The sequence below is a fragment of the Notechis scutatus genome, chromosome 6, assembly GCF_049901735.1.
Source record: "Notechis scutatus isolate UNSWTSFEM ecotype Mainland chromosome 6, rNotScu1.2, whole genome shotgun sequence".
Taxonomy (NCBI): Eukaryota; Metazoa; Chordata; class Lepidosauria; order Squamata; family Elapidae; genus Notechis; species Notechis scutatus.
In genome coordinates, this window is record NC_142014.1 from 74,292,041 (window position 1) to 74,304,107 (window position 12,067).

At 41.2% G+C, this 12,067-nt stretch overlaps 1 protein-coding gene across 1 annotated transcript in view; it reads left to right on the forward strand.

Moving 5' to 3' along the window:
* Positions 1-12,067, forward strand: part of IRAG2 (inositol 1,4,5-triphosphate receptor associated 2) — a 75,343-nt gene that overhangs the window by 14,709 nt on the left and 48,567 nt on the right. The window contains exons 10-15 of the mRNA XM_087969155.1: positions 1,233-1,310; positions 3,856-3,912; positions 8,158-8,217; positions 9,244-9,308; positions 9,943-10,045; positions 11,120-11,233. Coding sequence (XP_087825281.1) covers positions 1,233-1,310; positions 3,856-3,912; positions 8,158-8,217; positions 9,244-9,308; positions 9,943-10,045; positions 11,120-11,233 — 477 coding nt within the window. The remainder of the gene's footprint in view (positions 1-1,232; positions 1,311-3,855; positions 3,913-8,157; positions 8,218-9,243; positions 9,309-9,942; positions 10,046-11,119; positions 11,234-12,067) is intronic.

A 12,067-nucleotide genomic window follows, 5' to 3' on the forward strand; every position in this document is an offset into this window, starting at 1 on the left:
TTTGTCCCCAAATACCTTCTTTTATGGAAGAATTTCTAGAAAGAGTGCAGAGAAGAGGAACAAAGATGATGAGGGGACTGGAGGATAAAACATAAAGAAACAGTTGCTAGAATTGGGTATGTCTAATTTAATGAAAAGAAGGACTAGGGCTGACATGATAGGAGTGTTCCAATATTTGAGGGGCTGCCACAAACAAGAGGGGGTCAACCTATTCCCCAAAGCAGTGGTCACCAACCAGTGGGCTGGGGACCACTGGTGGTCTGCAAAAAAATGTTGGTGGTCCACAGAGAAATGTCACCTCCAAAGCAATTAATCCAGGCTGTGCGGAAACACAAGGATGCGCCGCCCACATGGCCCAAAGGAACACAAGGCTTGTATCGCTTGCATTGCAAACAACATGAGGTAGTGAGGGGAGGGGGGAAAGGGCGGGGGAGAACTTGCCCCACTCGCCTCATGTGCCAGGCCTGGCCATCAGGCTGCTTCTTTCTGCTTCTGCTTTTGGCTGCATGCTAGGAAAACAGCAAAAGTCTTCCTTTCCCCCAAACTCTGCCAGAAATGAGTCTTTGGGACTGCAAAGCATCCTGCTCCAAGAGGCTGTGCCAGCAAAGACTAATTTCTGGCAGAATTTGGGCGAGAGAAAGAAAGACTTCTGCTGTTTCTGCTGCTTTTCTTGCATGAAGCCAAAAGTCTCTCTCTCTCTCTCTCCCTGAGAACCGAACTGGAGACAGTATCCTGTGATCCCAAATAAAGAATGATTGATTGGTAGGAAAACGGGGTGGGAAATTTTCCTGTGGGCTTTTTTGGGATTTTCCCAGGGTCTCTGGTCTGTGGGATTTAAAATTATGAACTTGGTGGTCCCTGAGGTCCAAAAGGTTGGTGACCCCTGCTCCAAAGCTGAGGGCAAGACAAGGAGCAATGGATGGAAACTAATCAAGGAGAGAACCAACCTAAAACTAAGGAGAAATTTCCCGACAGAACAATTAATCAATGGAACGGCTTGCCTCCAGAAGTTGTGGGTACTCCATCACTGGAGGTTTTAAAGGATATTGGACAACCATTTGTCTGGAAAAGGTATAGTGTCTCCTGCTTGAGTTGGATTAGAAGACCTCCAAGGTCCCTTCTAATTCTGTTATTCTGTTAAGGTATCTTTTTTCATCAGATGGATTCTTTCATCTGAGAATTACAGTAGTAGAAAAGGAAACCAGTAATAACAAATATGTCCTTTAAATCAGAACATTAGAAATGCTCTTGATTCAGATGGTCTCCAGAAGAAGATTGAGGAGCTGTCCCAGAATATTAATGAACTCCAAGTAAGTGACTTCTACATCTTGTTTCAGTGTGGGGTGGCAGAGATTCAGTTCAATGCTTCAGATATTTCCAAGTATCCTTAATCAAGATAATCAAGTCAATTATTTTCCAAAGACTTTTGAGTAATTCCTACTCTTGGATTTCCAGTTATGTTGCATTACAGAATCCAACATCCCTAATCACTGGTTACACTGGCTTGGAATGATCAGAGATTGTAGCCTTAACCAAAATCCACAGTTAAAACTGAAAGTGGATATGTGTTGTTTACATTTGTAAGTTGGTGGAGGAGCATCAGAGAACCTTTGAAAGGCACATGTAAACATGGGAGATTGTGATACTGTCTCCTCAATGTTAAATTATATTTTTAAGAGGAATTTGAGCTGAAACCTAAATAAACCTAGATTCTAAGCATTACATTTACATCTCACTTAGCAAATGTTCCAGATCTGAATTTCTGTCTTCATAACTTGAGATGTGTATGATGTAATTGAATCAAGAGATTATTATAACTTTCTTAAGTATAGTTAAAAAGAACTGTCTCCCTCAAATTCTTGGTCAGTTCTGAAATATTTAATTATGTTGGTGGTATCCTTGTTAAAATTCTTCAGCATTTCTGCACAAAATAGGCATCGGCATATAACATAATATAACCTATTTAGAGCACGTAAGATTTTGCGAAGCATTTTGGTGTGAGCATTGAAATGTTAATGTGTGTCTGTCTTCTGAAACACTTGACACTGATGCTTTGAAGGCTTTCCTCTGATTCCTCCAGCCAATTATTCATTTACACTCATTTTTCTGGTCCTTCAATTTACGCGCACAAACACTTCAGGCAGGAACAAGGATTTTTGTGTTCCCTTCTGCAGAAACAGGTGCTTAACAAAACGGACAAGATGGTGGTCGGGGTAGTGTGGTCTGTTCATTTTTAATGTAACGTACATAACCAGGCACAGAAGTTCACCAAGTAATTTTGGGTCAGTCCCCCTTTCTCTCAACCCAGAATCCAGAGAAGTACAGTTGCTTAATGATGGTCTTTGTTCTAGCAGTTCAAGTCCTAGCACTGCGCGGCAGGGTGAGCTCCCATCCCTTGCCTCAGCTTCTGCCCGCTTAGCAGTTCGAAAGCATATTTTATGCAAGTAGATAAATAGGTACCACTTGGGTGGAGAGACGAATCGGCACTTTGTGCAGACAGTTAGAATGCTGGTAGCGCTGAACCTTCCCAGTTGCAAGGCCCCTTTGTGAGGCGGCTTCAGTAGAGGGAGAGGGCTTGGATGACAGTGCAGGAAAGCTGCTTGTTTTTCTTTTTGGTGTGGAACTAGCTCTCCCTCTTGTGGTGCACCTTGGGAAATACATGAGTGTGGATCAAACAGAGCTAGTAAACAGACAGGCAAATTGCAATTCTGCATTAACATTGTAGTTTCCTGGTTAATCGCCATACATTTAAAAAATTAGAAATCCAGAAGCCAGCAGGGTGTGGTTAGTGAAGATGCTGGACTACAAATGATATAAGTCCTAGATTTCCCTCACAAAAATGTTCTGGTGACTTTGGACCCCAGGCTAGGAAATGGAAAAAATTCTATCAACTCATACTGGACTAATAGATACAGTGGTTCATAACCTCCAGGGAGGTTATCATTTGATGCATTGATTAGAGTTTTTTTTTTTGTTTTTTTTTTAATATAGTTTATTAAATTTTTACAATTAAAACCAGTCACAATACATACACAAATAATCAAAAGAAATAAAGAAAAAAAAGAAAGAAAGAAGAGAGAAGAGGAAGAGAGGGAAAGAATTTTGAGAAAAGAAAGAAAGAAAGAGGTTACAGGATTAAAAGTATTCTTATTTTAACAGTTTGCAAGATCTTCTTTTGTTTTCATCACCTTAACTTGTGTCATATAACCACACCTGTTTTTAACTTATATCGTTACCTCGTTATTATGTATTGATACTTTTCTTTTATGCCTTCTAATATATTATTTATCTTTGGTCAATCCAATTATACCAACAATTCCAGCTATCATAGTATAGTGAAGTGTCTTTGTTTTTAGCGCCAAAGTCAATTTATCCATTTCTGCGCATTTTGAGATTTTTTCAATAATCATTTCTTCTGATGGAATTTGATGTTGTTTCCAGTGTTGAGCGAAGGCTAATCTGGCCGCTGTTAAAATGTGTATTGTTATGTATTTGGTTTTTTTGGAAATTTGCTTATCAAAAATCCCTAGTAGGAAGGACTCTGGTTTGTATTCGATCTGCTCTTTGGTGATTTCTTCCAACCAAGTTTTGATTTTCTTCCAATACTTTTGGGTTTCTGCACAAGACCACCACATATGGAAAAAGGTTCCTTCTTTTTTCCTACACTTCCAGCAATGCGGACTCATAGATGCACTGATTAGAGTTAATAAGAGCCAGAACAAATAACAAGGCAATTACTATCTTAGAAAAAAAATATCCACAAAGTGAGGGAAAAGAGAAATAAAAGAATTTTAGTGTCATTTCTTTCCTGCTAGGATGCAATTTCATGGTGGGTTTTTGTTTTTCTTTTCCCAGATGCAAACACACCTTTATGAAAGCACGGTGGGAAGTAAAGACACAGCACTCCTTCAGGTTCGTAGATACTAGATTGCATTGAAGAATTTCTAGCCTGGTTTAATTTTCAAAAGGTTGGATGTGACTTTAACCGTGTCACTTAATGAAGACGTTTTAGGTCCCAACTGGCATAATTAAACAATGACTACCTTATGGGATGAAGAGAAATATATTCTTATGGAAATGGTTTAGATATTGCTCTACAGCAGGGGTGTCAAACTCCAGGCCTGGGAGGGGGGGTCGCTTCCAGCCTGCGATACAGTCGCATCCGGCCCATGGGGCCATCCTGGAGAATGTAAGGCGCCAGCCCGCATCACTTTGGCCTGGTCTACCAGTGTGAAGAGGAAACATCAGGCCAGCAGTTTGAGGAGTGATGTCAAGCTGGCCACACCCACCCAGTGAGCCAAGGCCAGCCAGCCCCTCGCAAGCCAACCACAGCCCTAATACGGCCTTCAATGAAATTGAGTTTGACACCCCTCCTCTATGGGCTATTGACTGATGCTCGCTATGTATTCTAGCTGGTGGTGTAAAAACAGCTCTGTAAGAGTTTGGGATGAAGTCAGTTAGTACCGGATGGCCTGTACTGTTCTGGTTTTGCATACCAGACATTTGCAATGCAGATGTTGGTGGAATGCGATAGCTAATTGTTTTTAATAAATATATAATAAATATATAATATCCATAAATATATATAATAAATATATAATATCTATTGCTGCTTAGAACAAATGAAAAGAGCATAAATCCTCAAATAATCAATGTACATAACACAACAGGAAATAAAAAAAAAACCACCTGAGAACATTGAAACAAAATCAACGTCTGAAATAAGAGGCTTTCAAACCACAACGTATTAAACAAAAGGGCTGTGAAAATATTTACAGACCCCTCATATCCCGGACATGAACTGTTTCAACTCCTTCCCTCAAAACGACGCTATAGAGCACTGCACACCAGAACAACTAGAAACAAGGAGAGTTTTTTCCCCAACGCCACCACTCTGCTAAACAAATAATTCCCTCAACACTGTCCTACTACTTACAAAATCTGCACTACTGTTACTATTAACCTTCTCATCACTCCTTATCACCCATCCCCTCCCACTTGTGACTGTATGACTATAACTTTGTCGCTTGTATCCTTATGATTTATATTGACTGTTTCCTAGTATGATTTGATTGCTTATTGTACCCTATGACTATTATTATTAAGTGTTGCACCTTATGATTCTTGACTCTTGATGAATGTATCTTTTCTTTTATGTACACTGAGAGCATTTGCACCAAGACAAATTCCTTATGTGTCCAATCACATTGGCCAATTAAAGAATTCTCTTCTCTTCTATTCTTAAAAACTATTACAGGTGGGCCTTGACTCATGACCACAATTGAGCCCAACATTTCCATTGCTAGGAAAGACAATTGTTAAGTGAGTTTTCCCCATTATAGGATTCATAGTTGTTAAGTGAATCGTTGCAGTTGTTAAGTTAGCAACACGGTTATAAAGTGAATCTGGCTTCCCCCATTGACTTGGTTTGTTGGAGGGTCGCAAAAGTGAATCGCATGACTCTGGGACACGGCACCCGTCATAAATATGAGCCAGTTTCCAAGCGTCTGAATTTTGATCATGTGACCATGGGGATGCTACAATGGTTGTGTGAAAAATGATCATAAGTCACTTTTTTGAGTGCCTTTGTTTGAATAATTACTAAACAAATGGAGAGAGAGAGGGGGGGAGGGGGAGAGAGAAAGAGAGAGAGAGAGAGAAAGAAAAGGAAGGAAGGAAGGAGAGAAAAAGAAAGAGAAAGAAAAGGAAGGTAGGAAAGGAAGAAAAGGAAGGAAGGAGAGAAAGAAAGAAAGGGAAGGAAGGAAGGAGAGAAAGAAAGAAAGGGAAGGAAGGAGAGAGAAAGAAAGAAAGAGAAAGGAGAGAGAGAGAGAAGGAATGAAGGAAGTGAGAGAAGGGAAGGAAGGAAGGAAAATCCACATAGTCCTGGGACTTTGAAGTTGGTTTGTGTACTTGAGGCACAGAAATGGGAAAATTCATCCCTAGAAGTAAACTACTAACTAATTGGCAGCCATGCCTAGGACTATAGACCTACAACTTTGCATCTCACATGAACTATTTCTAAGAGGGCATTTAGATGGTGAACAGCTTTGGACTGAGGCGTGAGCTGACACAATGATCAGGGAATAGAAGTTAGGATGAAAAGAGAGAAAATTGAAAGGTTAACAGGAAGGGAAATGCTGTACCTGAAATAGCATGTGGCTAGGTAGAATTCTATACTATTTTTATCTTCTCCAGTCGTCCTTCTAGAGTTAGTTAGGCATTTATGCTTGGAGCCCAAATACAAATGAAATATAATACAATCCAGACAGAGAAACGACCCAGGTTGTTGCAATAGATACCGGCAATCTACCTTCCGGTTTGGGGCTTGATCCCTGCAAAATGCATCAGATAGCTATGCAAACCTGGGCTTAGGACAGCCTGTATTTGTGTACAATTTTCTCCAAAATGCCTTTGTCGTCAAAGCCTCTGCTTTGCATAGATTTGTCTCCCCTTTCTTCCCAAACACCTGCAGCTAATTTGAATAGATGTAAAAATAAAATAAAACCAAGTAACCAAACATCATTAACCCTGCTTGTACCTATTTTACAATCCCGTTTTGCAACGATGAAGAATCATTCCATTTTTGCCTTAAGTGTACATCTCAACTGCACTCCAATCGCATCACATTTGTTTTGGCCTTTCCTATTCTCGTACTGAATATGGAGGCGATAAATCCTAGAGTAATCCTACTCAGAAGCAACGTAGATCTGATTATTGGACATTTAATGGTACAAAAAGGAGGAAGAATTGTCTCTTTACTCCTTGTTCACATGATTGCATTTCAAGGCACTGGCAACCAGCTCGTTTTACAACTAGTTGCAGCGTCACGTTACCACAACTTGTGATGGTTTTTTTGCCAGCCCCCTTTTGGAAGACTAGATTTGCTTAATGACATGCCTCATTCACTTAACAACTGTCATGAAAACTGTTGAAAATCCCCAGTCATATGGGGTGCTTTAACTTATGACCTCAATGACTGAGGACCAGTGTTCTGGTCCCAACTTTGGTTGTAAGTTAAGGACTACCTGTAATTGTGGATAAGTGCCTAGGGAAAGGTTTTTAAACCCTCATCATTGCTTTGTAAGTACCATCCAGAGGTGGTATTCAGCAGATTCTGACCAGTTCTGGAGAACCAGTAGTGGAAATTTTGAGTAGTTCAGAATACCACCTCTGACTGGCCCCGCCCCCATCTCTTTTCTGCCTCCCGAGTCCCAGCTGATTGGCTGGATCTTCTTTTGTTGCCCTGCCCAGGAGAACGGAGCTGAAAAGCAGGTTAGTAGGGTGGGGAGGGAATGGGGATTTTGCAGTATCCTTCCCCTGCCACGCCCACCAAGTCACGCCCACCAAGCCATGCCACGCCCACAGAACCGGTAGTAAAAAAAATTTGAACCCACCACTCCTGAGATTCTGTACCATCCTGTCCTTTTTTGGCTAGTTGTGGATGAGAAATTGGTTCAGTTAGCATTTTAAGGCAAACAAACCCCAATATTGGGTAGTCCTCGACGTACGACCAGAATTGAGCCCCATATTTCCATTGCTTAAGTGGTTAAGTGTGTTTTGCCCCATTTTACAACCATTCTTGCCACCGTTGTTAGATGAATCACTGCTCTTGTTAAGTTAGTAACATGGTTGTTAAGTGAATCTGGCTTCCCCCATTGATGTTGCTCGTCAGAAGGGCCCAAAAGGTGATCCCATGACCCTGGGAAACTGCAACCGTCATAAATATGAGTCAGTTGACACTGCAACCATCATAAATATGAGTCAGCTGAATTTTGATCATGTGATCAAGGGGATAAATGTGAAACATGGCCATAAGTCAGTTTTTCCAATGCCGTTGCAACTTTGAAAGGTCACTAAACAAACTGTTACAAGCCAGGGACTACCTTTAAATGGACCAGCTGTTAGTGTAGTTAGTCTTACTTTTAGTCTGAGTTTACACATTATGCTAAAGAGTCCTTCTTTGAGGGAGCTGTGTGGTTCAGAAAGGCGACATATAAATAAACAAGCCCTTGTGGGGCTTAATCATAGTTTAATAATCATAAATTTGTGGCTTGGGATATTAGGTAAAGCCAATTAGGGGTTTATTTATCAAAGGGTGGTTAGTTAAGGCACAACCTGGTGTGTAACTACTTCACTCTTCCTCTTCAATCATTGCAGAAGGAGATGGATATACAAGAACTAAAGTCTGCCCTGAAGGAATACACGTCGGTGATAGAGGTAATGGACTGCCATTTGTCGGAAATGGTGTAGGGCCGTGATAGCAAACCTGTGGCACCAGGGGTGGGATTCTACCAGTTTGCACCTATTCGCTAGAACCGGTTGTTAACATTCTAAGCAGTTCGGAGAACCGGTTGTTAGAAGAAATTACTGGCCTAATCCTGTAAGGAAGGCAGGAAGGAAACATTCTGGTGTTGCTTACAGAAACTGCCTCTCCATTAATCCTTATTACATTCTTGGCAGGACTAGACTTCCTCTCTCAGGAATGTCTCTGGAGTTTTTTTCCCCTCCTTTGCTGGTACTTTGCTTGTGTGGAGTGACCATTCAAAGTTACAATGGCACTGAAAAAAGTGACTTATGACCATTTTTCACACTTACGACTGTTGCAGCATCCCCACAGTCATGAGAGGCCAGGCGAGGAGATGCGTGCCTCGATGTGAGTGATATTGAGTTGGCCACGCCCAGCCAATAACATGACCACCAAGCCACGCCCACCCGGTCACATGACCACCAAGCCACACCCATGAACTAAGCCACACCCACAGAACCGGGTTAAAAATTTTGAATCCCACCCCTGTGTGGCACGCCAGCCGTCACCCGTTGCTCTTCCAGGTTCCAACATGTGCATGTGCGCCGGCCAGATGGTCTTGGGGCAGAAACTGGAAGAGCCAGCTGGTCTTCTCACACGCATGCACATTAGAAAAGGGAAGACCAGGTGGCCGGTACACATTCGCATGCCGGGAAGCTGAGCTTTTGGTTTCTGGCGCTCCTGCACGGCACGCCGGGGGGCTGCTTTTCCAGTTTCTAGCGTTTTGGCACTCTGTGCCAGAAAGGTTCACCACCACTGGTGTAAGGTCTCCTGCTTGGGTGAGGGGTTGGACTAGATGACCTACAAGGTCCCTTCCAACTCTATTTATCTATCTACTGTTATGATACTTCTTTGGGAAAATATGAAGTAAGTCAGGGATTTCTTGTTTCTTGCTAATAGGGCCTGTTCTAAACATTTTTTTTTAAACCCAACCATAGACTCTGCGTGTAGAGAAAAACAAATTGTTGAACAACGTTCAGCAGATGCAGCAAGAACTGATCTCGTGAGTATTCTGGGAAGCCAAGAGAAAAAGATGCAGATTGGGATGGTGGTTTCTGAAAGCCAGATGTTTTAACTCTTTAAATGTCCATATATATACCATGTGGTCGGAGTTAGTTTTTGAGGAGGAAAATAAGGAAAAAAACATTCTGCCTCTGCCTACCAGCATCCATCGGTATTCATCTGGCTAGCGCCCTGTCAGTGTGTGAGAAAGTTGAGGGCTGTTTGGAAACTGAAGCAGTATTGGCTGTGGGAGCAAGAAGGAGGTAGCAAGGAGCCTGGGCGTGGCTTAGCTCAACTGTTCTGTACTAAAGCTGGTTGCTGCTGTGAAACTAAAACTGGAACTGAAACTCCTCTCCTCTGCTTGTGTTTTGCATTTGGAACAGATTTCTTTTCAGGTGGGGAGGGGGAATAGAACTCTTTAGCATCAAAGTGTGTTAATAATAACAATATAGGAAATACTAATGCTCTGATGGTCATTTTGAAAAATCCTTTGTTAGTGATCACCTACAAGCCAAGAGGAACATATATGCCAAATTTCAAGTTTGAAGGCTTTACAGTTCTGGAGATTTTGTGATGATGCATGAGTGGTATTTCATTTTTATATAGAGAGATAATAATAATATATATTTTGCTAGGAATGGTATCAACTTCCCTTTAATCTACAAGTTCAACAGCAGCTTCCTTGAAGCAACGAATTCATTGCACTGTGAACTGGAGCTGGCCCAGGAAGCATCAGAGGTGAGAAATGTCTTTCAAAAATGAGATTAAATGATCAAAAACTCTTAGGAGCACTTATGTGAGCAATTTTAACTCCCATTGCTAATCCAGATGTGGGATCCCTAAGGGGAAGGAAAGAATCTTGATTTATACTTCTGCATAGTACCGGTAGTCCTTGACTTAACAACCGTTCATTTAGGGACTGTTCAAACTTACAACGGCACTGGAAAAAGTGACTTATGACCGTTTTTCACTCTTACAACCGTTTCATTCATCCCCAAGATCACATGATCAAAATTCAGATGCTTGGCAAGTGACCCATATTTATGATATTTACAGTGTCCCAAGGTCATGCAATCAGTTTTTGTGACTTCTGACCAAGTCAACGGGGAAGCCAGATTCACAACTTCACAACCGGGTCACTAACTTAACAATTGCAGTGATTCGCTTAACGATTGTGTCAAGAAAGGACATAAAATGGGGCAATGTTCACTTAATGACTGTCTCGCTTAGCAACATAAATTTTGGGTTCAGTTGTGGTAAATTGAGGGTTATCTTTATTTATCACACTGTTAGATCTTTGGAGCGTTCATAACATCCGAGATACATTAGGAATAACGCAAGAAACAAGTTTGAGGAAAGTTTCTTTTGAAGAGCATAAATAGCTTCTAAGATTTTTTCCCACTTTTTCAGCTTAACTGAAAAGCAAATGTTCAGTGTAGTGTATAGCAGAGGTGGTATTCAGCAGGTTCTGACAAGTTCTGGAGAACCGGTAGCAGAAATTTTGAGTAGTTCGGAGAACCGGCAAATACCACCTCTGACTGGCCACGTCCCCCTCTATTCTCTGCCTCCCGATTCCCAGCTGATTGGCTGGGTCTTCTTTTGTTGCCCTGTACAGGAGAATGGAGCTGGAAAGCAGGTTAGTGGGGTGGGGAGGGAATGGGGATTTTACAGTATTCTTCTCCTGCCATGCCCACCAAGCCATGCCCATAGAACCGGTAGTAAAAAAAATTGAATTCTACCACTGGTGTATAGGCCATGGGTTCCAGCTCAGGAGTATAATGTGACTTTTTCAAATTACTTTTTCTCATTAAGATCCCTGGAATTGAGTGGACTGCACTTGATGAATCCCTGGACAGAGAAGTTTTACTGCTTCTTGAAGGGCCAGAGCGAGTAGGAGAAAAGTTCAAGGCCACCATTTTAAACCTGGTAATGGAACATTGTGGATGTGGAGAATGAGAAAAAGCAGACTTGAAAACACTTGGTCTAAATTTTTGCTAAACCCAACAAGATTTTTGTGCTGCCTTTCCTCCCATTTGGGTAATACAACATCTAAGTTCTTCTCACTTATTAATACTGCTAGTTGTATCCAGAGTATAAAAGAAAATATAGCATATGAATGCTATAAGAGTTCAAGCCATTCCATTTCATTTGATCCATTTCATTCCAGCCATCCCATCCCTTCGTTCTATTCTATTCTATTCTATTCTATTCTATTCTATTCTATTCTATTCTATTCTATTCTATTCTATTCTATTCCATTCCATTCCATTCCATTCCATTCCATTCCAATCCAATCCAATCCAATCCAATCCAATCCAGACCACACCACACCACACCACACCACACCACACCAAACCATTCCATTGAGGTAACACTGGGGTACTGGTAACATTATAGAATTCCCCCTCCAGAGAGGCCTGCCAAATACATCCTTATTCTTCTGCTTTTAAATATTACAGTTCTTTTGTTGTTGTTCTGTCAGGTACTTGCGTGCATTTCTTTAAAAATATTTGGTGTTTTGTTTTGTAAGGTCTCCTGAAGCGTAGCAGAAAAATATCTAAAATAACCACTAAATCTCAGCTATACCTGTTGAATCCTGCCTTCTGCCTTGAAAGGCATTGTGGGGACGGACAGATAACAAAAGAGAACAATGGGTTCAAATGATTTGAATCCTGCAGTTGCTTTACAGTTTTGTACTACTCTGTATTCTCTGTGCTTCAGACTGGAGATATAAAACCAAAATAAATAAATTAAATTCTT